The sequence below is a fragment of the Phaenicophaeus curvirostris genome, chromosome 1, assembly GCF_032191515.1.
Source record: "Phaenicophaeus curvirostris isolate KB17595 chromosome 1, BPBGC_Pcur_1.0, whole genome shotgun sequence".
NCBI lineage: Eukaryota > Metazoa > Chordata > Aves > Cuculiformes > Cuculidae > Phaenicophaeus > Phaenicophaeus curvirostris.
Genome location: NC_091392.1, coordinates 72177772 through 72201975, shown reverse-complemented (window position 1 = coordinate 72201975; position 24204 = coordinate 72177772). Strand labels below are relative to the sequence as shown.

Below are 24204 nucleotides of genomic sequence, written 5' to 3'. Positions count from 1 at the left end.
TTAGATTATCCCGTCTGACCTCCTGAGGAGCACAGGCCATGATGTCATGCACAGCTACTCCTGCACTGAGCCCAGAAACGTGTGTTGAGGCTAACACTTATCCTCCATAAAACTACACCAGATTTGTGGGTGGAAATAGTGTCTTCCATTGTATCAACTCATTTTCAGAGCAGAGGGAAAAAAAAAAGATGTTAAACATTTGTTAAAGGTGAAGAGAGAATCCATCACTTTGCCTCTTTGAATTTTTCACAACCTAAATGTTAAAATTATTGGTAACAATAACTAAAGTATGAATGGTATTTTCCTTGAATGCACGGTTTCTGTCTTTCTTACATTGTAGTATATCTTGCTGGTCCCAGCATATCTCTTCACTGTTAACCAGTAAGTTATCAGTGGTCTAAAAGGAGAGTCCTCAAGCACAAACCTACGGAATACTTAGTACTCTTAAATATTTCTTTTAATCCAAGTGCCTTGGTGATGTGTCCTGTCCGTGAGTGAGTCCCCTAATCTCAGTGGCTGTTTCTCTTGGAAAGCACTGATCTTGTCTCTGCGGGCTGAATCTCTCTACACTGTCCAGTAAGGGAATGTGGGAATATATTTTATCTTTACTGTCCAGTTATCACATGAGAAATCTTTTTTCTTTTTCAATTTTAAATAATTCTTAAGGGGAAGTAGGAAATATAATGTAGAGACCTAGGGCTGAGAAGCATTATTAATATACTAGGGGTACTAGAAATGCTTGCCTTTAGACTTAGTTTAGTCTGGATGTGATGTAAACACACATATGTGGAAAATATATTTTAACATAAGCATTTTGGGAATAAAAAGTTAATTCTCACCTCGCTACGCAAGCAACACCCAGACCAGGAAATCAGGCTTAGAGATGTGGGAATTTACTCCAACATTTTATATTTCACTGCCACCTGAACACACATCAGGGGTGTTCCTCCACCAACTTGACATGAAAAAAGATACCTTCTTGTGAACGACACTGTCCAAAGCACCTGGGGAGCCACACTACTTCCCAGTCTGCACCTGGGGACAAGTCACCAACACAGGACACTGACACCAGGTCCCTGCTGCCTCCAGCCCCAGCCCTGCATCCATGAGCCCCAGGATCACTCCCCATAGAGACTGGTGACCATAGCTCCTGGAGTCAGCCACAAGGCTCACAACAAATCCCCAACATCATGTTTGGTGACTGCAATGATCTGGAGATCAGGCTGATGCACACTTGTGGGGTGTCATACTGAGGCTACAAAACCCTATTGCTAATAGTAACACAGCACAAAGTTAGAGTCTAGCAGAGTATGATTTATTGCTTGATGATGCCTTCCAACTGTCTGCCAGTGCTTTGAAAACATTAGGTCCTGCAGAAAACATAATTTGTGGAAAATAATGAAAGCATTGTTCTTTTCATCAAACAATATCTATTTTTTTTCCTCTGGTTTAAGTTCCTTTCTGGTCTTCCACTAACTACTTTTTCAACTTAAAACAACAAGCATTTGTCACTGGACAGCTTGGAAACTGGTTTCACAAAATGTCCTCAATCTTAGTATGTGAAGGAAGAAAAGATATACAGAATTAGTCATGGTTTTTTTCAGTCAGCAAGATTGCTGCGAGCATACTGCTTTACAGATGGAAAAGCAAAACCATAATTCCTTGCCTGAACTTTCTGCAAACAGATAAAGGTGTGTGATTTTGTGAAATATGTTTACGATGGCTGTGAAATGAGTTGAGTCCTGTGCCCCTGAAATCACAGAATCGTAGAATGCTTTGGTTTGGAAGGGACACTTAAAGGTTGTCTAGTCCAACCCCCTTCAGTGAGCTGGGAAATCTTTAACTAGATGAGGTTGCTCAGAGCCTGGTCCAACCTCACCTCAAATGTTTCCAGGGATGGAGCTTCTACTACCTCTCTTGGAAACCTGCTAATGAAACCTGTTTTATTGACCTCTCTAGAAAAATGTCTTCATTATTTCTAGTTTAAATCTACCCTCTTTTAGTTTTAAAACCATTACCCCTTGTCCTATCACAATAGGCCCTGTTAAAAAGTCTGTTGCCATCATTCTTACTAATCCCCTTTAAGTACTACAACAAAGTCTCCTCGGAGCCTTGTCTTCTCCAAGATGAACAACCCCAACTCTCTCAGCCTTTCCTCACAGGAGGGGTGTTTCAGACCTCTGATTATTTTTGTGGTCCTGCTCTGGACCTGCTCCAACAGGTCTATATCTTTCTTGTGCCAAGAGATTCCAAGCTGAATGCAGTATTCCAGGTGGTATCTCACGAGAATGGAGTAGAGGGTCAGAATCACCTCCCTTGACCTGCTGGCCACACTTCTTTTGATGCAGCCCAGCATATGGTTGGCCTTCTGCACTGTGAACACACATTGCTTGCTTATGTCCAGCTTTTCATCTGACAGTACTACGAAGCCCTTCATAAGGCTGCTCTCAATCTGTTCCTCCCCCAGCCTGTATTTAGACTAAGGGACATGGCATTAGGATAAAAGCCTATTACATACATGAGATATTAACTAAATTTGAATGCACTTCTTGGTCTCTTGCTGTATAAAGGCTTGAGTCAGAAAGCATGGGATGGAGCCAATCAGTTGCATTCACAAGGGCAAACTGCTGTGGTGAAATGCATGCCCACGCTGCAATACTCAGGAGGTGGGTTGTTATTCAAGGCCACAATGATACTAAGTGTTATGGAAGTGACTTGCAGCAGGCTTTAGGAGGGTTTGGTATGCAGATCAAGATGCAACTGGATGCCCAAGAGGGGTACTTTGAGTGTGCTGGAGTGTCATGGCCTTGACGGGAGACCAGTGGCCATCTAAGCAAATCTAGGGGCCAGAAAAGGCGCCTCATGGCACTGGGAATACACCCAGTTATTGCTCATTGAGTCACAATCTTATTTTTATCAGCTTTGAGAGCTTAGATGCCTATCCTGCTCATATCTTCAGCAGCCCCAGTCCAATCTAGACTTGAAGGGCAACCTTGTTGCCTTGCCTGTAGTGCAGGCCCCCCAAGAGTTGTCCTTAACCAGGTTACCCCTTCAGTGGACAGACCTAAACCCCTTGTCAAGCCCTGTTCGGCAGTGGTCTCCTCCACACTACAGGTGCTGAGGGCTTCTCTCTGAAAGCAGACTTCTTGGGCTCTGGGAAGTACTTGGTGACCATCCTGGCAAGACTCGGCTGCAGACGGGTCTCTCAGTCTGGCTTCACTAGGGGGTTTGATGACATTGCTCTAGGTGGGAGGAAAGGAAAAGCCCTTGTGTTTGTGGTCTGCTAGTCCTCCTGCAGAGACTTAATCTACCCACCTGGTTCAGAGTGTGCTTCTGCTAGGGTCCTGCCACTGTCCCTGGCTCACACCAGATGTTTTGAAAGAGAGTGCAAGAAATCTTGAAAGTGACAGCTACAGAATAACCTGCCAAAGAGGAAACCTTCCTCCAAATCCTATTACTCAGAGGTTGGCCTCAGCCAGGAGGATCAAGCTTTGTATGGCCTGTAAGTGCTGTCTGTGTTTGTTTGCTGTCTACGCCCCCACCACAGTAAGTCTGAATCTCCTGATGTCCACAAAGAGGACAAAGGGCATCATTGCCATTTTTCTTTTTAAAATAGAGAGGTTTTTAAGTTAAAGGTAGAAATTAAAAAATAAAGTGCAGCCCCAGAAAGAACTTTATAATCACTTTTCTGCTCTTACAAAATAGTTTCACTCCCCACAGAAGGCTACACCAGCAACATCAACATCTGTCTGGTAGGCTGTTAAAAGAGCCAAAGCATATTAAGTGCATGGAACAAGTGATGCTGGATAGCAGAGTTCTAGTTACACCAGTTACAAATAAGTGAGAAGGGGTGGCAGTTAGATGATGGTTACACATTATCGCTTCTAATTTTCTAAATTATTGTCACTGGGAGAGTCACACAGCTAAATGCCAGCATGAACTGTCAGCAGTCTCTGGTAGAAATCTCAATTGTCATTCTTACCCTGTCAGTGTACTTTAAACACAGAAAACTTCAAATTTAAAATAAAGCTCACTTCATCTGATAGAGTTGCCAGGGAGAGTAAATAATCAAACATATTGAACCCTGCGGCTGCCAGCTTATCACCTCTCAGCAGGCTCGACGCTGCAAAGCTGGGTCTGAAACCTGTCATTCACTGAGGAATGCAACTCCCAGCCACAAAACCTTGCTGCCACTCTTCATAGCTGGCTGGGCAGCTTACCCCAACTACTTTTGCTGCCAGCCTCTTCCAGGACTGCAAAACTTGCTGCAGAAAGCAACTTTGCACTAAGGGATTTTCTGCAAGGAGCAGAAGCACAGCACGTATGAACATGACATTCATGAAACAAGGGCCTGCCTTGTGTTTCTGTTCATACCCTTGCATGTGACTGAGGTGCCTTAGTGTCATCTCAAAATACCAATATCCTTAGCACAGCCTTATGGTAAAGAGAGTACATTAGGTGTAAAGCAGAGAGAGAAGGTAAAATAAAAATTGGAAGGAAGAATGTACTTAAGGAGAAAATGAGAAAATCATCGTGGGTGAAAAAAATCTCAGCTGTAATACTAAGAGATTGTTGAGATAATATCAAATTATTACTCATCAGGACTGTGGGAAAGGCTGGGATACAAGAAGGACTAATAGTATAGAAGAATATATGAATGGAAAATGGAGAATACAAAGAAAAAAATGAGAAAAATTAGGAAAAAACAGAGATGGAAGAGATCATTATTGTCACTTTTATTTTGTAGAAAATTTGCTTTTGTACAGCATCCAACTTAACTATTTATCAAAAAGACAGCCTCAAAGAAATTCACAGCCCTCAAAATGGAGGCCAGAAACAAATTGTATATGCTTCAATCTGACTCTTCTCGGAAGAACACTCATTTTTTGGACATACAATGGACAGGTTAATATCTCTGGATGTTCACCATCCATCCTTCCAGAACGTTAATGGGCAGGCCAGGGAATGAATGCTTCTGGTAGAAACTTCGATTTCTGCTACAGCTTCAGATGAAGTATTTTGTCAGTGTTTATTTTCTGAAGAGCACCTGCTCCAGATTTAGGGAGCCTACACTGCAGAGAAATGTCCCTCCATGCCACCACTCAAGCCTTCAAATACCAGTGCTGATGGACTGAATGCCCAAAAGAATGAGAATCCAGCATTGCTTTTTGATATTCATAAAAGTAATCAGGTCGTGCTTCTCTTGAGTCACAGATGCAACGCAACTCTAGTTAGAAATTTGAACAGGAATTTGTCTGTAATTATACCTCCTATTCACACAGATAAAATGCATGCATCAATTTAGCACTACCAAATATGATACAATTAGTTGTCATACATTTATTTATTCTTGTAAAAAAACTTTTGATGACATTTTTGAGGGATCTAGATTACAAACATACATTTTAATTCGAAGAGAAAAGCTGCTTACCACCAATTCTCAATTCCTTGTTACATAAAACCACAGGTGAGATATTGCTGAAAAGCAGTAAATCAGTAGCAGCATCCAAGTCCCCCTGAAAATCATTCAGATAGTTTTGAAAATGCTATCTTTAATGTTATAGGCATGATTCCCTCTCACTCCAATTCAAGAACTCCCACTGGTAAAATGCAACCTTCTGCTGAAGCACACATACTTGATCCTACAAAAAATACTGTAAGTGAAGAAATTACATTTGTTGCCTTCAGTATATGTATCTATAAGAGAAAATAAAACAGGATTTGGTCTTCCACTGATATGAGGAGGATGTTAAAGAGGCATGTGCTTTTTTCCATTTGAGTCATTTCAGTGATACGGATGCTCAGCTGGCAGCTGGGAGGACTAGAGTTTCTTAGCTTGGGCTACAGCTATGCTACAGATGGGTGCTGTCCCACAGCGAAGTACCTCACCCTGAGAAAAAGAGCAGTGCTCTGCAAGAGGCCATGTCATTTCGCTGATTCTTCTGCCAGTGCTGCCCAGAGCAGCACCAGTTTTCCTGTAGGATAGTCAGGTCACTTCAGTTGACCTGAATTTGTTCTCAGAATGCCTTTGCCACAAATAAATTGAAAGAAAAGATATGGAAAACTGAAGATAAAATCCCAGCTTTCATTCTTCTCAAGTGAAATCATTGAGGAATTTAGCTACTCCTTTCAAAAGAACAAGAAATTCATTCCAAAAGATCAATATCCAAACATTCCCCACAAAATCTGTGGGAGCTGACACATCTGTGAGCACTAACACAAAAAAAACCCCGAATTTTGTGACAGCCAGCAGTAAAAGGTAAGAAAGAGACCCTTGACAGGAAAACTATGATTTAAAAAATTAGAATGACATTAAAACAAGTATAAATACACATTATATTACATGAGTGAACTGTGTTCTCTTTTGTGTACGTGTCATTTTATATTAATTCATACACTAAGTGCTAAACTGTGTCCTAATGCCATTAGGTGGTGCTTTCAGTAAGTACTAGAATAAGTAGTTCTTGCATGCTTCTTTTCTGCATTGTGCTCTCACTTTCTTAAGCAAAAGAAAATTTAAACAAAACACCCCAGGGTGCCTCCTCCTTCCAAAGGCCACCAGCCTCACACAATGCTGTGTATCATGTTTCTGAGGCATTCTGGCTCCCCTCAGGTGTGATAAACTGCACCTTGGGCACCATGAGGGAAGGATTGGTTCTCCGCATGGAGTTGCTCCTCCGAATGGAATTGTTTCTTCTCATGGAGTTGCGTTTCCGCAGGGAGTTTTGGTGGGACAGCTCACTCTTCTGCAGGGTCTGGATGAGAATGGATGGCTTCTCATCAAGCTCTCGAGCACTGCAACGCGGCGCTGCCACTTTGACAGTGTTGCCAAACTTGGAGTAGTCGACTGCATACACACCTTCCTCTTCAGTGACAATAGGCACAAAGCGGTGACCCCAGAGGATCTCCTCTGCTATGTAGGAGGTTCTGGCCTGTGTTGTGATGCCAGTTGTTTCTACGACTCCTTCAAGTATCACAATGAGCTCCAGGTCCTGGAGTGCCAGGTCAGAAGCAGAGATATCGTAAAGAGGACTCTGCTTGTCTATGACATGACAAATAATTAAGGGAGCCACAAGGAAAATATTATTGCTTTCAATGGGGTTATCCACAGGAATATCTACTTGGTGAATGGGTATGACTTCTCCTTCAGGGGTTGTAGTCTTCCTTACAACCTGAATTCTCACCGAGGCACTAATGATCATGCTCTTCCTCAGGTCTCCCACTCGAAACATGAAGCAAAGTTTGCCATTTCGAACTGCAATGACTGCCTGCCGGCTGAAAATCAAAGTCTCTGCCCGCCTGTGAGCTTGTGCAGTTTTCATGAATATGCAGCCCAACATGACAGCATTAATGATCAGACCTACAATGTTCTGTAGGATCAAGACTGTGATGGCCAAGGGACATTCCTCTGTCATCATCCTGCCCCCAAAACCAATGGTCACCTGAACTTCAATGGAGAAGAGGAAAGCAGAGGTGAAAGACCTGGAGAAGAAGATTGCACAAAGTTAACTTTAAGGGTATTGAACACAAACTGAAAAGCTATTAACACATGCTTTCTAGAAACACACTAAACACATTTAAGGACCTATTTGTACCACCCAGGTATGCTTAAGCCTTCTGGTAACATCAGCAATTGCATTCTTGTTGCCTCTGTTTTTGTATGACTAGTGCAGTATCTGATAGTGACTTGGAAGACCTCAGAGCCTGAGATCTTGAAAGTCCATCTGTAACACCATGTGTCCCTGAGAAGCTCACTAGAGTCTCTCTTCAGCAACACATGCTACCCACTGTGTTAGTCAACAGTGCTGTAACCCCTGAGCTTTCCATCTTCTCGATCTCACGAAGCTCTTACTGAAAAGCAGTGGTTTTGGCAAGGGTGAGGATTCAGCTGGCACACCAAGATTCTTCCACCAGTATAAATATGGAAATATGGAAAATTGCAGTATTTCACTCATACTACCTGAGCCGTGAGCCCCCTTTAGCAGGATTTCATTGGGGAAAATGAGGTGTTCCCTGATTCATGGCACTTCCCAAACTGTTGCTTGCCTTGTGACTGAGCCTGCAGGATCAGGTTGCAGAGAAAACAGGCCGGTGGCCTCCATGGTCTCCTTTGCACATCCTGACAGGAGGACAACTCTGGGACACAGGGTTTGGGTTTACCTCACTGCTGTGGCAAGACTAGCTGGAAAATTTCAGCACAGAAGTGGGTTGTGGAAGTGCAGGTAAGTTAAACGCCACTAATATGCCACAGTTCTGTACATGAGAGGATGTTGTCCACAGACTTTCCAAAATACATTATTTATAATAATTCAAAAGGTCATATCCCCTGTATATACCAAAGTCTTTAATTTCCTTTTATAACCAGATACATCCTTCACCACGGTCTCATATTTAAATCAGTACCTTGGAGTTTATCCAGTAGGCTTGCAACACATTGGGTCCCATATAGTCATCCTTTCATAGAATCATAGAATCATAGAATCATAGAATCATAGAATAACCAGGTTGGAAGAGATCCACCGGATCATCGAGTCCAACCATTCCTATCAACACAGTGCAATCCAGCAACATTTGAAATGTTGCCATGCTCAACATGCCTTTACCTTTGGAAAATACGTCCTGTCAGTGAAGATGGTTCTAAACCATTCATTTGGTTTGGTTTGGTTTTCAATTTGCTTTTAAATCACTTTTTCTGGGTTTTTTTTTCCCCCTAACTGTATTTTCAGTGAACTTGGGGTCAAGAGGAAATAGTAAAATAGCATAAGCAATACCAGGGATATTTTTCTGTAGAATGGAAAAGAAGTTCATATTTCAGAAAACCAGCCAGTGTCTACAGGCAAATCTTTGAAAGAACTTTGCCCTTTTTTTTTTTAAAAAAAAATCCTATATTTTTAATCTTTGGCAGATTCCCTTGTATTGAGGGGTTTATTTTTGCATTTCACTCTGAAGAAATTAGAGATGAAGGACTTAATTAATAGAATCCATGAAATTATTTCTTATGTTCATGAACATATAGTTGCATGCAGAATGAAGCTTCTGGTTTAAACTGTATTCAACTCAATTCAACTTAAAGATCTGTGGAGTAAATATTCTGATTTCCGTGAACAGTACTCCTTATTAAAAAAAAAATCAAGATAAGAAAAGAGAACCCATCTTTGTACAGTGGAAGTAACTGAGATACTAAGTTTGTAAAACATTTTGCCCATGTGAAGAGGGAGCCAGAAACTCCAAATTCCACTATTCCCAGGTCCTTCCCCTCAGAGCTGTCTACCATTTTTCCTCTTTGGATAATAGCTTTCTACGGCAAAAAGCTGTAAGGCTTAGAAATTTCTGCAGTACTTTGAAAAATTAAAGTGCTGTGCAAGTTCTAGGTGCTGGCTAACATTTCCAAAACCAGGTTGCCCATAAATCTGTAATGGTACCTACCCACAAAAAAGCTTGGTGTTTCTCCTGAAAAATCTGTGAGTCTAAATCTCAAGAAAGGAGGATAAAAAATATTTGCCATTAATTTGTATCATTGCAATATTAAATATATTTTACATCCAGCAACTCACCATTCTTAAAAATGTCAGCAACCATATAGATATTTCATGACTTTATTCAAAGCTGTAGCCAGATTTAACAAGATGAAGTATTTCACTATGAAGGGGAAAGATTTTGCATGGTTTGGACACAGACACAATTGAGCAGCTGTTGGCTGAACCACTCGAGACACTTGCATGAGGAAGCGACGTGGCCTTTGTCATGGGCTAAACCAGAAAGTTACAGCAATTCATTTGCTCTGCTTTTCACATCCCTCCAGGAGGTCTTTGCAGTAGAGGTTAGCAGCCCTTCTGGAAGAGCTATTGGCATGAGGCTGCCACAGCTGGGGCTATAGGCAGAGAGTGAGGGGCAGAGCCGTAGCCATGGGTTCTCCTCATCCCAGTGGCATGAAGCCCTTGGCAGCTCTCTCAGGCTCAGAGGGGTAGCCCAGGAGCCCTGTGGAGAACCTCATGGCACAGGCAAAGGTGAGAAGGCCACCCATCAAGTGGAGGGACGTGCCCCAGGATGACCCTAACGAGTTGGCAGGGTGCAGCTACTTGCTAATTCAGGTTGGACAAATCCTACAAATGCTAGACATGCCAGGGGTGACACCCCAGCAGGCACAAGCTGGGTCATGACATCTCATTTCAGAGGTGATTGCTTGTGACCAGTCACTGGAAAAGAAATAAGACAACAACCCTAACCCCTCACCCTGTCCCAAATCTAATGAGAGTTAGCATGTAAAATTCCCTATTTCCATTAGCTTGGAAAATCTCTATTTAGCCAAAAAGCATAAATGCAAAGGGAGAATGAAATCTCCACTACTTCATGAGCCAAATACAATATCCCTTTAAACTTGGTGAGGTGCCTTGAACATCAGGAGAATGGAGAAAAGGGAAGCAGATACCCTGTGTCTCAGCAGACCCTTCAGCCTCCCCCTCATCCAGTCTCGCACAGCACTGCAATGTGTAACAGCAGATGATCTGGGGCACTCTGGTCATACCAAGTCAGGATTTTTCTGCTTAAAAATCTAGTACTGTAAATGAGGTCTTACTGATGAGATGACAAATTGATCCTATTGCTTGCCCTCACCTTTAATTAACAAACACTCTTCTCTTCCATGCATGTCTATGCAAATTCATCAGTGTCTTGCAAGTTGTTGTGGTTTTGAGAATGGAGAGTGAAATACTTTAACGGGTGAAACTTAACCTAGTAGTCCCTTCAATTTTCACTGTCTGATACATCATGCACCCCATGGCAGCTGTCCCACTGTCAAGCCGCTGGCCTATGGCTTCCTCAAGGTATTTTAAAGAACCACATATTTAGTGTTCTCATGAGAGTAATTTTGAAAGACATTTAGCTTTGCCTAAAGTGGCACTGCACTTCTTAGCCCTGCCTGACACCCATGGCTGATGCCCTGCCTCTCAGGTACCACTCCTGGGGTGGCTCCCTTTAGACGGCACACTGAGTGGTTCACACCACGCTTGGGAACCTCTTGCTGCTGCAGACAACATTACAATACACATAACACATACCCACTCTTGAAGCAGGCTCTTATCTCGATAGGCAAGGTATGTTACCCACAGAGTGTGGAGACACATGAAAAGCAGCAGGTCTCCCTCTCTTTCAGATCCTGTAAAGAATCAAAGAAATCTACAGTACAGTATTTTTCAAGCCCGGACGGCTTGATGAATTTATGCAAACTAGAGGAAAACACTGCATTTTTCAACTGTCTCAACTAATCACAATGGATTGTGTAAATCAAAAGCTGCATTTTAGACACTGGGAGGAGAGCAGGCACCACTGTTCCCCCCATTTCATCATCCCATCGACCATACTTTACCTAACACAGGTTACGCATGGTGCCCACTTCGTGCTGTTTGTAGTGTTTTCTGTGCTTGGGTCCATGTCGCCGTGGGCAAAAGCCACCAGCCACCACATCATAGCAAAGAGCAGCCAGCTGCACAGGAAGGACATGGTAAAGATGACCAGTGTGTGACGCCACTTCAGGTCCACCAAGGTGGTGAAAATATCTTGCAGGAATCTCCCCTGCTCACGGATGTTCTTGTGTGCCAGGTTGCACGCCCCATTCTTGGCAATGAAGCGGGCTTTGCGTGGCCGGTCTCGGATGCGCGGCTTGCGCAGGTTCTCGGCAGCGATCCGTGCTAACACATACTCTTCAGGGATGATACTTTTCCGAGCCAACATCTTCCTGCCACCATAGTCCCCTCAGCGAGATATGAAACGGGGGCTAGTCCCTCTAGCGAGTATCCACCTGGCTCGCTCTACCCTGCAAAAAGAGACAACCTGGTCAGATTTGTCACTTGTGCACTACAGCAAGAAGCCCCGAGTTAGGCATCTCCGACCAACAACCATGAAATTAAATGTCATGGTACGACTACTTATTCTGCAGTGCCCTCCCTCTTTCAGACCATCATTTTTACGCGAGTAAGTGGTATCAGCTCACAACCGAAACGGAAGATGCTATTTTGACACTCCTTGAAGAAAGGGAGGCTGCAGAACAGGCTTGCAAATGGTGTAAATAACATGACGTACGACGGGTTGGCTCCTCAGGCTGTTTCTCCAGGAGACAGGTAGGTACCGCAACGCAGAATGCTAAGTTATTCGCATACTTCAGGACCTCAGGAGTCGGCCTCCGGCGGTTTGAGCCAAGGCTGGTGGGTGACGAGCCCTCGGAGCCTCCCGCCCTCCCGCCGCAGCCCCGCGGCGCAGCCCCGCATCACCGCGACCGGGAGCCGAGCGGGGAGCAGCAAACGGGGCTGCACGGAGCGGGCGGTCGCATTTCTCTCCCTCAGCCCTCCCTCCTTTCCGGGACTAGCCTGGGAAACCCTCCCTTTATTCCCAAACTTTGTCCCCGAGCGGGTGGCAGAAGGAAACCTGCGGGGAGCGCGGCTGGTCCGGCCCCCGGGCAGCGCAGGGGGCGGGCGGCTTTAAAAGGAGCGGGGTGGGGGGAGATACGGACCGCACGCTAGGAAGAAATTCTCCGCGAGGAAAGGGGGTGAGGAGCTGGCACAGGTTGCCCAGGCAAGCTGTGGGTGCCCCATCCCTGGAGGTGTTCGAGGTCAGGTTGGATGGGAGCAACCTGGTCTGATGGGGTTGGAACTGCGTGGGCTTTGAGGTCCCTTCCATCCCAAACCACTCTACGATTCTATGATTCTTTTCCCTTTCCTGTAGGGATCTGGCTCTCCTGGAGTATGCAGAGCCAACCCTGCTTGCTTGCTTCCTCTGGTAAGCCAAGAGTCGTGCCTTTTTAACTTTTATCTTACTCGCTGAGACAGCTTGCAGGCAGAAAGCAAAGCTTACCAGTAAGTGTTTGCAGGACCACAGCCGGAATGTCGTGGCCTCTGCTGCTTTTGACAAACTTCATCACCTGTTTCTGCAAGAAGACATTCCTTTTTATGGTTCAGCCCTCTTGTTGGGCACAGCCAGACCCATTAAAATGTTCATCTGGTGTAATGGGCACTGGCAGACGAGTGTGTGTATATGGGATGGGTATAGCAGAAATTAAGCACAATGGCAATAAAAAACCCCAAACAGTGAAATTGGGTTTTTTTTCCCACAGGTCCAAGTTTACTGTTTTGGCTCTTGTGTTTAATGGAAACTTGCATTCTTGGAAATTGCAGCTTTTTTCCCAAAGTCTTCGGGTTTGTAGTAGGAAGAATAAACAGTACATCAACTCTATGAAAAGATCTAAATTTAGATTTTAATGAAGCCAAGTGCAGAGATTTCATCGTGTCAGATTAACTCCCACATGTCCAAGGAAAGTGTGTGTATACAGTAGGGAGGTTCCTAAACTTTTCTGTGTATCACTCAAGCGAATGACCTCTGTGTTATAAAGTTTATACAAAGCAAAAGACCTTACTTCTCTCTGTAAATTAGAGAAAGAAAGAAAGAAATGCTTGACAGGCCTGCAGTGATCCGGAAGGCTTCTAACTGTATTCAGGCTTGGAAAAACTGAGAAGGTGCATTTGACAGGCAGTGTAATCCTCAGCTTGAAGATATGTTGAACACATGCATGTGCTCAACTTTAAATAGGTGAGTGATTCCTGGAAACTTTTCCAGCACTATCCTTTTCTAACACCAGATATCCAGTAGTCAGAAAAGAGGCAGACTTAAAGCCTCAGCCACATTAGGGAATTAATTTAGCATTTGTGTATGAAATCAACTTTAGGCAGATGATCAGCTTCAGTCTGAAAAATCAGGATCTAAACCAATTACTTTTAAGTTCTAACCAGACTCTGAGTACACATACATAAAGTCACTTAGGTGGGTTTATGCAGGGTCAGTCTTGGTGCCAGCTATGGCGCTTTATGGCCTGGGCTTGGACAACTTGAGGTGCTACACTGCCACAAATGGGTTGGCAGAGACTGGTCTTGAGGGTGCTGTTTTTTTGATGCAGCCTCCAAAAATGCCTCTCGCTTGGGTGTAACTATTGGAAATATCTAATGCACATGGGAGAAAAAGTAAATCTATTCCCTCTTCCTTTTTTTTCTTTTGCTTATCCTTTTCCTCCTTCTTTCTTCCTTTTAGCTCTATGAAGTATTTGTTCCATGCTAGGGCTAGAAACAATATTGACGTTCTCCAGAGTGGCTGCTAGCTGCATGTCAAAAAATAAAGATATGTCTGGAAACTACATGAAAACCCCTCTCCTTTTTTTTTTTTTTCCTTTTGCAAGATCCTTGAATTCTATTATTTTGCTTCTGAAACAAGTTTACTCATAGAACAGAATTATCATAGAATAGTTCCGTTCCACTGAAGGTATTGAAATCTACAGCTTTATAAACAGAGACACAGAAACAGCAAGAAATGTCACTTATTTACTTACCACCTTAGAGCATAACCTACCAGTGTGGCTGTATTCAGCCTTGGCCCCTTGTCACTCTGCAAAAGTCCCTCGGCTGTCCTGGGGTGCGAGGGAACAGGAGCTGCTGCTGATGTGCTCCTTGTCCCATCTCTGCTGGCAGGGACTAACACAGTGTGTGGATTAGCAACTAGTTTGGCAAAATGGATCAAAATACTCTCTGAGGTCAAGTGTGAGCAAGGGAAGACCTTCCTCAAGCTGTTTAGGTGGAACAGAAGCTGTCACCAGCGCTGATACAACCTCTCAGCCCTACTTGTCGCTAATCTGTTGGAGGTTTCCTCGCCCTTAATTGGGCAGCATGCAGAGGCTGGCTTTTTGTAGCTGAGATAGGAAAGGGGTCCCATCAAATACACATAAATAATGGCACAGCCCTAATGTGACTCAACAAAAACTAGAGGTCATTTTACCTGTCATCATGCATTGAAAGAAAAGTGCTCATAAAATCATGCCTTTCCATCTCCGCCTGTTCAATACTGAAGGAGCTTCTCCCTTACAGGAGGGGATGCCTACCTCCTCTCTTACACTTCATGTTAGCTTCGAGGAAGTCTGGTGGACCATGACTGCTAGGATGCGAAGATGAACACCACAACTGTTACCCCTTCCTGGTTAAACATTGTGAGAAGTGATTTTGAATGCAGCATCACTTCCCTAAGTAACAGCGTTTGAATATGCTCTGGAGAGTGACAGCTACAAAAAGTGATCCTGTTTGACCTTTTAAATACTTGCTTGGTTGCCACATGCACATTTAAGTATGAGATTTAAGTAATAGCTGGGAAAATCTCCCAGAATGTCTCTTAACAAATTTTGTAAGGAACGCAGTGTCTGAGTGCTGTGAACACAGCCTTTTTGGGCAAAATACAGTGAGAACTGGTGGCAGGTTTGGGTCTAGTTTTATTACGGCCCATCATGCATCTCCCTTCACACTGCTTCATTTCCCCTCCACCCACAAGGTTTACTGATGTTATGGTAAATCTTATTTTATAAATATGCCTGTATAAAAAAGGATTAGATAATGTACTTAGACATGGATCTGTAATTTCCACATTAAGGCTGTTCCCAACCCTTTCAGAAAATCTGGCTTCATAATAACTTTTGTTTGAAATTCTAATCTTAGCTTAAAGATAGGATGACTTTGCAGGCATCCAGAGATGTCATGCACTCAGCACGAGGCTTCCACAAAGATACAAAGCTGATAAACCGTATTTGGATAGGATGGATGAACTCTTCCCCAGATGAACTGGCAGTATATACATCAAATACGAAAGAGCAGAAACTGCAAACTAAGGATGTCTGTTAGCCTGAACTAGTTTGTTTTGTTTTGTTTTTTTTTGCTTCATGCAAGGGCAGCAGGACGAAAATAGTTTTATCTTGGAAATACATGTAACTAGTGCCCTTCATCCAACATTACTAAGTTACAAGGTGAAGTTTGTAGATGTTCTGTGTGTATACTGGCAAAGGAATTCTTTCCGATTAAAACTGTCTGGTTTGGAAATGATACATCTGCCTCATTCAATGAAATCTAGTACTCTGTCTGACTGCTCTGTGCCTGTCAGGCTGCGGAGTGCAGGCTGTTGACCCTCTGCAAAGCTAGCAATACGCTGGCAGTTGTCTCAGTCTCTGTCATAGGCCCTTCCAGTGTGGACAAATGGGGTCTGGTGCATTTGTCACCAAGACTTTAGTATATCCTATACCCCTGCATGTAGTCACCAGGTAGCAGATGTTGTGGTTTACCTTCTGCAGTTCAGTGAGCTGATGGGCACAGAGGTATCCCTTACCTTTCTATCTGCTCCCTCCATAGCATGGGGAAGAGACTCACACCATCTTGGGTGAACTGTCTTCAGTGGCAGCAGCTATATTTTCTGGAGCATGTCCTTAGCATCTCAAGCGAGTCTGAGCTTGCTATAGTTTGAACAGCATTAGGCTGACTTGAGACTACCTCTGCTCACAGCTGGCTCCATGGGCTTGGTGGCCAGTGATAACTCCAGCCAAACCTACCCAGGGCTGTGTGCCTGCTGCTGCTTGCAATGCAACACATGCTCTCCTGCTGGCTCCTATGGCCTCTCTTAGGAAGTGCTGCTGCCCTTTAGCAATTGACTTGATGCAATAAAAGGTCAGCACATGGGCTGCCAGCATGCGTCAGTGAGAGAGGACGTGGTTCTAGAGAAATACATACAGCCCCATAGCATGAGAGAGCAGGCAGGGAATTGTTTTGGGCTGGGGCTGTAGCTGTTGGCCTCCTGCTCAGTCAGCAGTGTTGAGGGAGGAATAGGGAGAGGAGAGATATTCTCACACCCAAATTACATGGTTCCTACAGTCATCAGATTTATGCAATCCAACATCTTTTAGCTTCTGTTTCCCTAACTCCTCCTCTGCTTCAGGAACATATGTGAACCAATAAAGGGGCAGCTGAAAGAAACGCCTTGTGCTGCAGGATATACCTTATACTTTGCCATAATCCCTAGCCTCATTTCTCTCTAGATGTGACCACATCATATTGAATTCTTGTGCAAAGCCCACCAAGATTTCTTGCAGCCCCATGCTACTTGCTGATGTCCCTATCTCTGCCTTTAATATTAGATGTGTGTTTGTTTCTTCCCAGATCTCTCATTTTTAGTGCAGGCTGAAAACCAAAGGCTGCAGTCTGCTGAGTCTCAGTGCTGCAGAGACTCAGTCTGTCACAACGCTTCAGTGTTAGGGACACTGGCACCACATTTATCCAGTCCATCATTTAGGTCATGGTATTCTTGACCAGCACAGCTGGATAATCCTCTCATTTTTCAGTTCATAACAAATATTAGATTCCACATGCTTCAGTTTAAACCTTTAGCTCAAAGTACAGAAATACTTTGCTGTCGCATCTGGGACTTAAACAAGTCAATCTCTGCTAAAGGATAAGATGACAATAGAGACAGTAAAATAGCCTTTTTCTGATACTCAAATAAGTGCATCTATCATATTACATGCCCCTTCCTGGAATAGGGGTTTCTTCTAAGGCTCTGGGAAGACTCCTTGTGCTGTAATTCATGGAAAAGCTGTAAATCAGTTTCTAGGTAGGTTGAACATGGTCAGAATAAATCTCTCACTGTGTTGCTAATTCACTGGAGTGTTCTTTTCCCTTAGGTGCTTCTGCTTTCTAGCTCTCCCAATCCTCCCAGGGCTCCTCAGAAGGTGCTGTGGGGCTGCTATCAGCACCTCAGGAGCCCTGTGGCCACACAGGGTTCCAAGGCCAGCACAGACACCAAGCTGTCTGGGGAAGAGTAGGGATCCATTCAGGGCCAGCAGAGCGGGTGCCCCCCAGGTATCAGGGGATGCAGGGGAGTGCAGGACAGGGCAGAAAAGCTCAAACAGCATAGGAGTCTCCACGCTCCTTTTATCAATGGCTGCAGACTCACTGGCTATTTCCGTGATGACTTTTTCCTATGGAAATCTGGCTACTGATCCTTATGTCTATGATGATCCCCATTTCTGAGTTTACAGGCTGGACCAGCCCCTGAAAAGACTGAGTCGAGATGTGAACTCTTTACCTTCTTTTGCTGGTGGAGATGTAGATACTTCTCTTCCCACTCTTTGCTAAACTCCTATGATCAGTCATTGGATGGAGGCATCAAATGTTTTAAGTTCACTCACAGGTAAAACCACAGTGTAGAATGACTTCCTACATGCTCCTAACTTGCTGGCCAGTGCTGAAGTGGCCCTGCAGCTGTGGTGGAGGAGCTGGTGGGAAGCTTCAGTGCCATGCTTCCTGTCACCAGTGCATTGGGTAAAAGGTAAATGAGGGTTTGTCCTCCTTAGCATCTTCCTCTTGCACTCATCCCTTTTTCCTCGCAGACCTACCCATAGCAGACTATACTCAGAACAGCAGACATCTCTGAACATCTGAGCTGTTTGCAGACTCAGAGAGTCTCAGAGCAATGTCTGCGAACCTGCTCCTCAGCAATTAGGCACGGCTCTGTACCTTCCTTAGTGTCGTTGCCCTCTTCCCTCTGCTAAGTTGCATGTCAGGTTTCGAGACATTTGGACTTTAAGTCTTGTGGAGCCGAGATTTCCTCACTACGTGATATATCAAAGTGTCTAATATCTGGGATTTTTTTAAAACATCTTCCACTGCAGTGTTGATTTTCCTGTTCTGCTGTGGCAAAGTTTGGACTGGTGTCAGGTGGCATCCTGCCAGCTGGTATCTAGGCGTGACTTGGGTGTGGGATCCCCCAAGCATGTTCAAGAGACTGTTCCAAATGTGCAGGATGGACAAGGCAACCTTGTTTTGGGATAGTGGTGGTTTTACACACACAGATGCCCTCACAAGGGGCTGTGCCATTTTTCCCATTTTATTTAGTAGCGTAGACAGAGTCTAAGAGTTGGCTGTAGGAACAGGTAAAGGTGCCTCAGTAGGCAAAGCGCTGGCCACAGAAAAAGCCCAGAAGCTAAGAGTGTGTATGTACTCCAGCTGCCAGGACAAATGATAGCTGGTTTTCTCTTCTTGTTTTCCTCTGGTGGTATCTGGTACAACAAGCCAGGCATCAAGGCTTTTTCATTTCATCTCACAATTTTGTTTCCTCTTCTGAGAAGCCCAGAGCTGGCTCAGAGGGCCGTATTGCCAACTGAAGGAGGTTTTTCTTCTAATTTGTGAATTTTAATGTGTTTTCATCTCTTGTGTTTCCAGGTCCTCTTGCCTACATGTGATCAATATAACAGTTGTCTCTGCTGGCTGCAGAGTGGGAGTTAAATTAAGGTTATGTCATTGATGGGACATAGATGCTATCTCTCATCTTAATATGATATCACAGAATAACTGTCAGCTCCAAGCCCTCTGATCTTGGATGGTGTGGTGAGACCTGGAGAAGCAGATGGCCCCAGCCCTGAATGATTCAGCCATAAAAATCTGCAATACACAGAGCTTCTTAGAACCTCAGTTTTCTGCCTCTGGTGAAGAGGTTGAATGGTCATAGTTGATATTACTGAAAGAGTAAGGTCCTAATCTAGCTAATAAAATAGAAACATGTATAATCATTAAATGTCAATCTGTAACTTTCTGCTTTTTAGAGAATATGCTGCTTTGGGATATCTGTAACTGTGATAATGAAGGGTAGCGGTTCTGGACCATATCATTTACACTAAGCTGCATTAGTTCCTTAGTTACATGGTTAAATATTTTACTGAATGTTTAAGTGATATTTATGGATATAAGCTGGTACAGCCAGAAAACCCTGAAGTAAATTAAGGAAGATTTAAGAAATGTCGTGGGAATAGCTATGAGACACTCTCAATAGGCAGTGCTAGCTGGCACTCTTCATTATTTATACCTTTTATCCAAAGAATGGATAACCATGTAATGTATTTATATATAAAAATGACTAATATATGTACATAGGAATTAATGCACGGGGCAGTGAAATATGCAGCATGGTAATGTGTGAGCTGAATGTTGCATTATTATATAGTAAGTCAAAGGATGAATATCTCTGTTCAATGAAAGTGAAAGAAGGCATCTTGTGCATGCTGAATGTCAATATGCCAAATAGAAACTAATTATTATTAATGTATTTTTTAAATGACTGCTTGTTTATAGTCTCTTCAGAATGTGGCTTATTATATCTGAGAAATAAACAGCTCCTGCCAGGAGTGTCTCTTCTATTTCCTTGGGTAGCATCCAGCAGCAGATAGATGCAATCAATAGTGAATAATTAATAAGAACTATATAATAAATAGATTAAGACTTTTCCAAATATCTCTCTTCACTTGAAGGATTACATTTGGAAGTGTCTCTGAACTCCACAGCTTCATACAAGCCAATACGCTAAGCTGTCCTGCTAAAACACCATCAGCACATTGCTAATTTGTCAGAGACAGAGAACTCCTTCATGACTGTTTTTTGATGATCTGAAAACCTGGTAGCCTTTCCCTACAATTCCAAGCAAAGGTTAATTCTGGTAGAGGAAAAGCAGAGCAGCAAAAAAACAATGTGGAAATGATTTGGATGTTTGCATGGCAATGAAGAATTTGATTTACAGTTTTGTTTTCAGACTTTTTTTAGTACACTTTTAGTTTTGCCTTTGAAAGTATTTATTTGCAAAGAAACTAAAGAGTTCTTTCATACCATCATTGAATTGATATCAGAGGATTTCCATAACATATTTTGATTTTTAAATGAGGCTTTCAGAAGATACTACTCGAGGATATAAAATAGCAAATGTGCTTAACGAATTTTTGCTTTTATACATTTTTTGGGGGGAGAATCATTGCTCCAGTGAGATTCTAACAAGTAGCAGTGTGGTTTCACTAGGTATTGTAGAACCGTTTTCTATTGGCAGTATCACCAGAGTCCAGTATTTGGACTCTGGGCCAAAGTACTTGCAAGGGAAACACACTCCAACTTTTGCCTTTAGATAATGGAAACATGATAAAGAAAACATGGCCCTTGTCCACAACTTTTTTATAAAGGTAGATATTTTCCTCAAATACATTATATCTCCATTTGTGATAAAAAGCCTAGATAGCTTGTGTAAAATGTATGTGCGATGTTTCCTTCAGCTTCTTATGACAGAGTATCAGAATGGTATGTGAATGTATTAGTATCTTTGTACAATAGCACAAGAGAGCCCATTACTTTAGGAAGCAAAAGAACAATTAAATCGAACAATGTATTGTATAAGAAGTTTGAAGAGACTTACCTGACCACATTCAAAACTGATTTCATCTGTATTTTAAGAAAGCATAATTCAATACAGTTACTATTTTTCTTGACAGAGGTTTTATAGGATTACAAAGAGGAATCCCTTGATAGAGGATTTATAGGATTTTATAGGATTCCAAATCCTTTGGGCCATATTCATGTTGGTAATAATTGAATTCAGTGGGAATGTATTAATTTATAGCACATATGTTCTGCTGATTTACACTTGCCTAAAAGGGGCTTATCCAAGTGCCAAAGAAGTCTTTGACAATGTATTCCTCAGCTAAATGATACAATTGGAAAAAGCAGACAAGTTTGCCAATAAGGAGCTTTTTCAGGTCTGCAATGAAACTAGAACTTATAAACACTGGAGATACCTCTTTTGCATATCAGTTTGCCTAACAAAGCAATGATGTCTCCCTGCAAACCTGATTTTACTTGTGCCCCTGGCTTATTGGAGCTATTCCAAAGGCTGTTTACCTTGCAAGAAGCGTTGGTGGATCAGTGTGTCCTCTGGTTTATTTATGGCTAGAAGTCCCACTGATTGTCTATATCTACCTCTCAGAAGTTCCCTGAGGCTATGAAGCTAGTGGTCAAAAAGGTCAACATCTTTTCAGTCTCATTGCCTGGTCTTCTGCAGACATTGGTAAGAGACAGGCACCTCCAGTGGTTGAATCATCCTTTTGACTGATGTGACATGGATCTTTGCCTGGCACTGAAAAAAGCATACTTTTTTTTTTTTTTCCTTAGAAAGGAAATTAACCTTGAGTTACTTGTACCATATGCTTCTTTAAAATAAAAGATCATGTTTCTGTGTGAACAAACAGACAATTTACGGTATATCAAATGGCAAAATTCTCCAGGTCATTTTAAGAGGTTTTTCATAACAAAGCGAAGGGAGTCTGAATAGTTAGTTTTAAGGGACTCTTTGGAATAACCTATAATACTAATTTCAAACAAGTTTGAAAAAAATTACAAAAAAATCACCAACAAACTTACCTCAGATTTTGGAGCCCCCACAGCCACTGACTAGAGTTATTTCCTTTTTTAAAAATGGCAGCTTTCCTATTTGGCAACTGTGTTGTTTGAAATTTCAATTGCAAATAATTGTCATGCTCCCAAAATCTCTTAAGCATAAATAACAATTGGCAAAACACAATTGGTTCAGGCAAAGCTGTTCTTGAGGAGTTTCTCATCATCTTTCAAGCTGGGATTGCCCAAAAAACATTATCAAAATGGCTTACCTTAGATGAGTCCCAACATCAACTGTGCTGATGTAGCTCCCCAGTAAAGCAAATAGCTGGAGAGATCTGTTTTAAATTCTGGATCTTGAGAGGCCAAAAGCCTCCCCCTGCTACCTGTCAACAGCATTGCTTTATGGCAGAGGCTTGTGGACCTGCTTTGCAAACTACTTAAAACCCCTACAGTGGGTTTCCCAGCACATTAAGGCTTTGATTCAGTAATAAACACAAAGGCTGTACAAGTTATTTCTGATTTAGAAGCATCAGTAATGACCAGCTCATCCATGCCAGCCATTAGACCTGTCTCAAAGAGTGGGAAAGATAACCCACTGGTGGCAAGTTAAAGGCTAAGGACCACTGTTGTGGATCTACAAGCAGCTACATTGGCAGCAAGGGATCTTGCTACTATTTTGCTTCTTCTGTCACGGAAACACTTAGCAGAAAAAGAAATGCAAGTGAGATGAGAAGCATAATCCAGGACCTCTCACAGAGATGGTTCTTCTCCATCCACACTTAAAAGAAATGTACACATGACCAGTGTTTGCAATCAAAGCTCTTTTGTAAAAGGAAGAGCTTAACATTTCTAGCACCAATATTGCAGTCATAAAAGCTTGTTTAGTTCAGTGCTTGAGAAAACAAAAACAGGCCCAAAACATGATGACACTAGGCTAAGTGTCCCCATGAAGAGGAGGGTTGTTATGACAGAAGGCTAGAGATAGTCAGAGGGAGAGAAGAGTGAGCACAGAGTTGTGTCAGGGAGGAAATAGAACAGAGGGTACAGGGCTAAATCAGGAAGGAGTTGGGAGGACACAGGCAGAATAAGGATTATTTAGGGATACAAGCATGGGTCTCAAAGAGGGTATGATATAATGAGATGGTGAAGAAAAAAAAATTAAGAAGGCCGTGGCAAGAGAATAAGGACTGACCAGAAGAAGAGGAGTGTGACAATTCAAAGAAGCAGAATCTCCCTGCTGATGTTTCCTCTACCATGTATGTGCCACAGCCTAATGAAACAGCTCCTAAAGGGGACACATTTAAGACTTTAAGTGAAATAAGGAGAAATTTGTTTCAGAGGTTTCATCCCTTCTGCACCCTTCTCACTAGCAAAACCTCTGTGCAACTGTTGGGAACACTCTCCTCTATTGAAGGAAAACACAAAATAGCAAAGTTCAGCCTAAGCCGTTGGTGAGTATTTAACATCATATGCACACTATAATGCAAGGAGATCTGGTACATCTATAACGGTTGGTTTATGTTTGCTGTCTGTCTTGGGATTTTTGTATGTCAAATAGGATTATATGCTTCAGGAATCAAATTGTCCTTTTAAATCTGCTAGGCAGCTGTGGGATATGTTATAGTAATCATCAAACACTTTGACCATGGTTAATGTAATACTAGGGTCAATATTCCTGCATGATTTCATAAAATGAATAAAGCATGCTGGTCTTTTTTTCTCAGCCCATAATGTATTTTCTTTTATACATGTTTCAACAAGTGTTAAGTTTTATAGCTCTGGAGGGATGCATGAGTAAAGAAAGTGCTTCTTACTCCTGTAATGGCTCAGGAAATATGTGAGAGAATAAAGATACTAATTATTGACCCCTCTGAAGTACTACAAGACACCTGACAGAATCCCGGCCCATGGCAACCATTTAATGTAGTGGGAACCGGGATCTCATTGAGTTAGTTAGCTCTACTTGAAATAAATCAGGACTGCATTGTCATCAAAGCTATGCAGATAAAAAAAATTATGTCTACTTCATACTGACTGAGTCTGACAGCTATGAATCCAATTAGCTTTTCACTGAAGACAATGAAATTAAATGAAGAATGATTTTGGCCTTTTGGCTCTGGAATCTGTGTAATAACATGCACTTCCACTGTAAACA

At 42.6% G+C, this 24204-nt stretch overlaps 1 protein-coding gene across 3 annotated transcripts; it reads right to left on the bottom strand.

The window, feature by feature from the left end:
• Nucleotides 1-4721: 4721 nt before the first annotated feature.
• Nucleotides 4722-12168, bottom strand: KCNJ8 (potassium inwardly rectifying channel subfamily J member 8). Of its 3 annotated transcripts, none has more exons than XM_069862737.1 (3): nt 12079-12168; nt 11366-11812; nt 4722-7482 (listed from the first exon to the last, which is right to left on the bottom strand). In XM_069862737.1, exons 2-3 carry the CDS (start codon nt 11728-11730, stop codon nt 6582-6584), a joined length of 1266 nt encoding a protein of 421 aa, XP_069718838.1. In that variant the 5' UTR covers nt 11731-11812; nt 12079-12168; the 3' UTR covers nt 4722-6581. The 3 variants fall into 3 exon arrangements, with proteins under 3 accessions (XP_069718838.1, XP_069718846.1, XP_069718836.1); XM_069862745.1 differs by lacking the exon at nt 12079-12168 and adding an exon at nt 11990-12007; XM_069862735.1 differs by lacking the exon at nt 12079-12168 and having other exon boundaries at nt 11366-11971.
• Between the last annotated feature and the right edge of the window lie 12036 nt (nt 12169-24204).

Excerpts from the sequence above, each read along its gene's own strand:
- KCNJ8 (XM_069862737.1), bottom strand. The coding sequence starts at position 11,730 with ATGTTGGCTCGGAAAAGTATCATCCCTGAAGAGTATGTGTTAGCACGG. Across the intron at positions 7,483-11,365 it reads CCATGCGTAACCTGTGTTAG|GTCTTTCACCTCTGCTTTCC; the intron begins GTAAAGTATGGT and ends CTTCTTCTCCAG.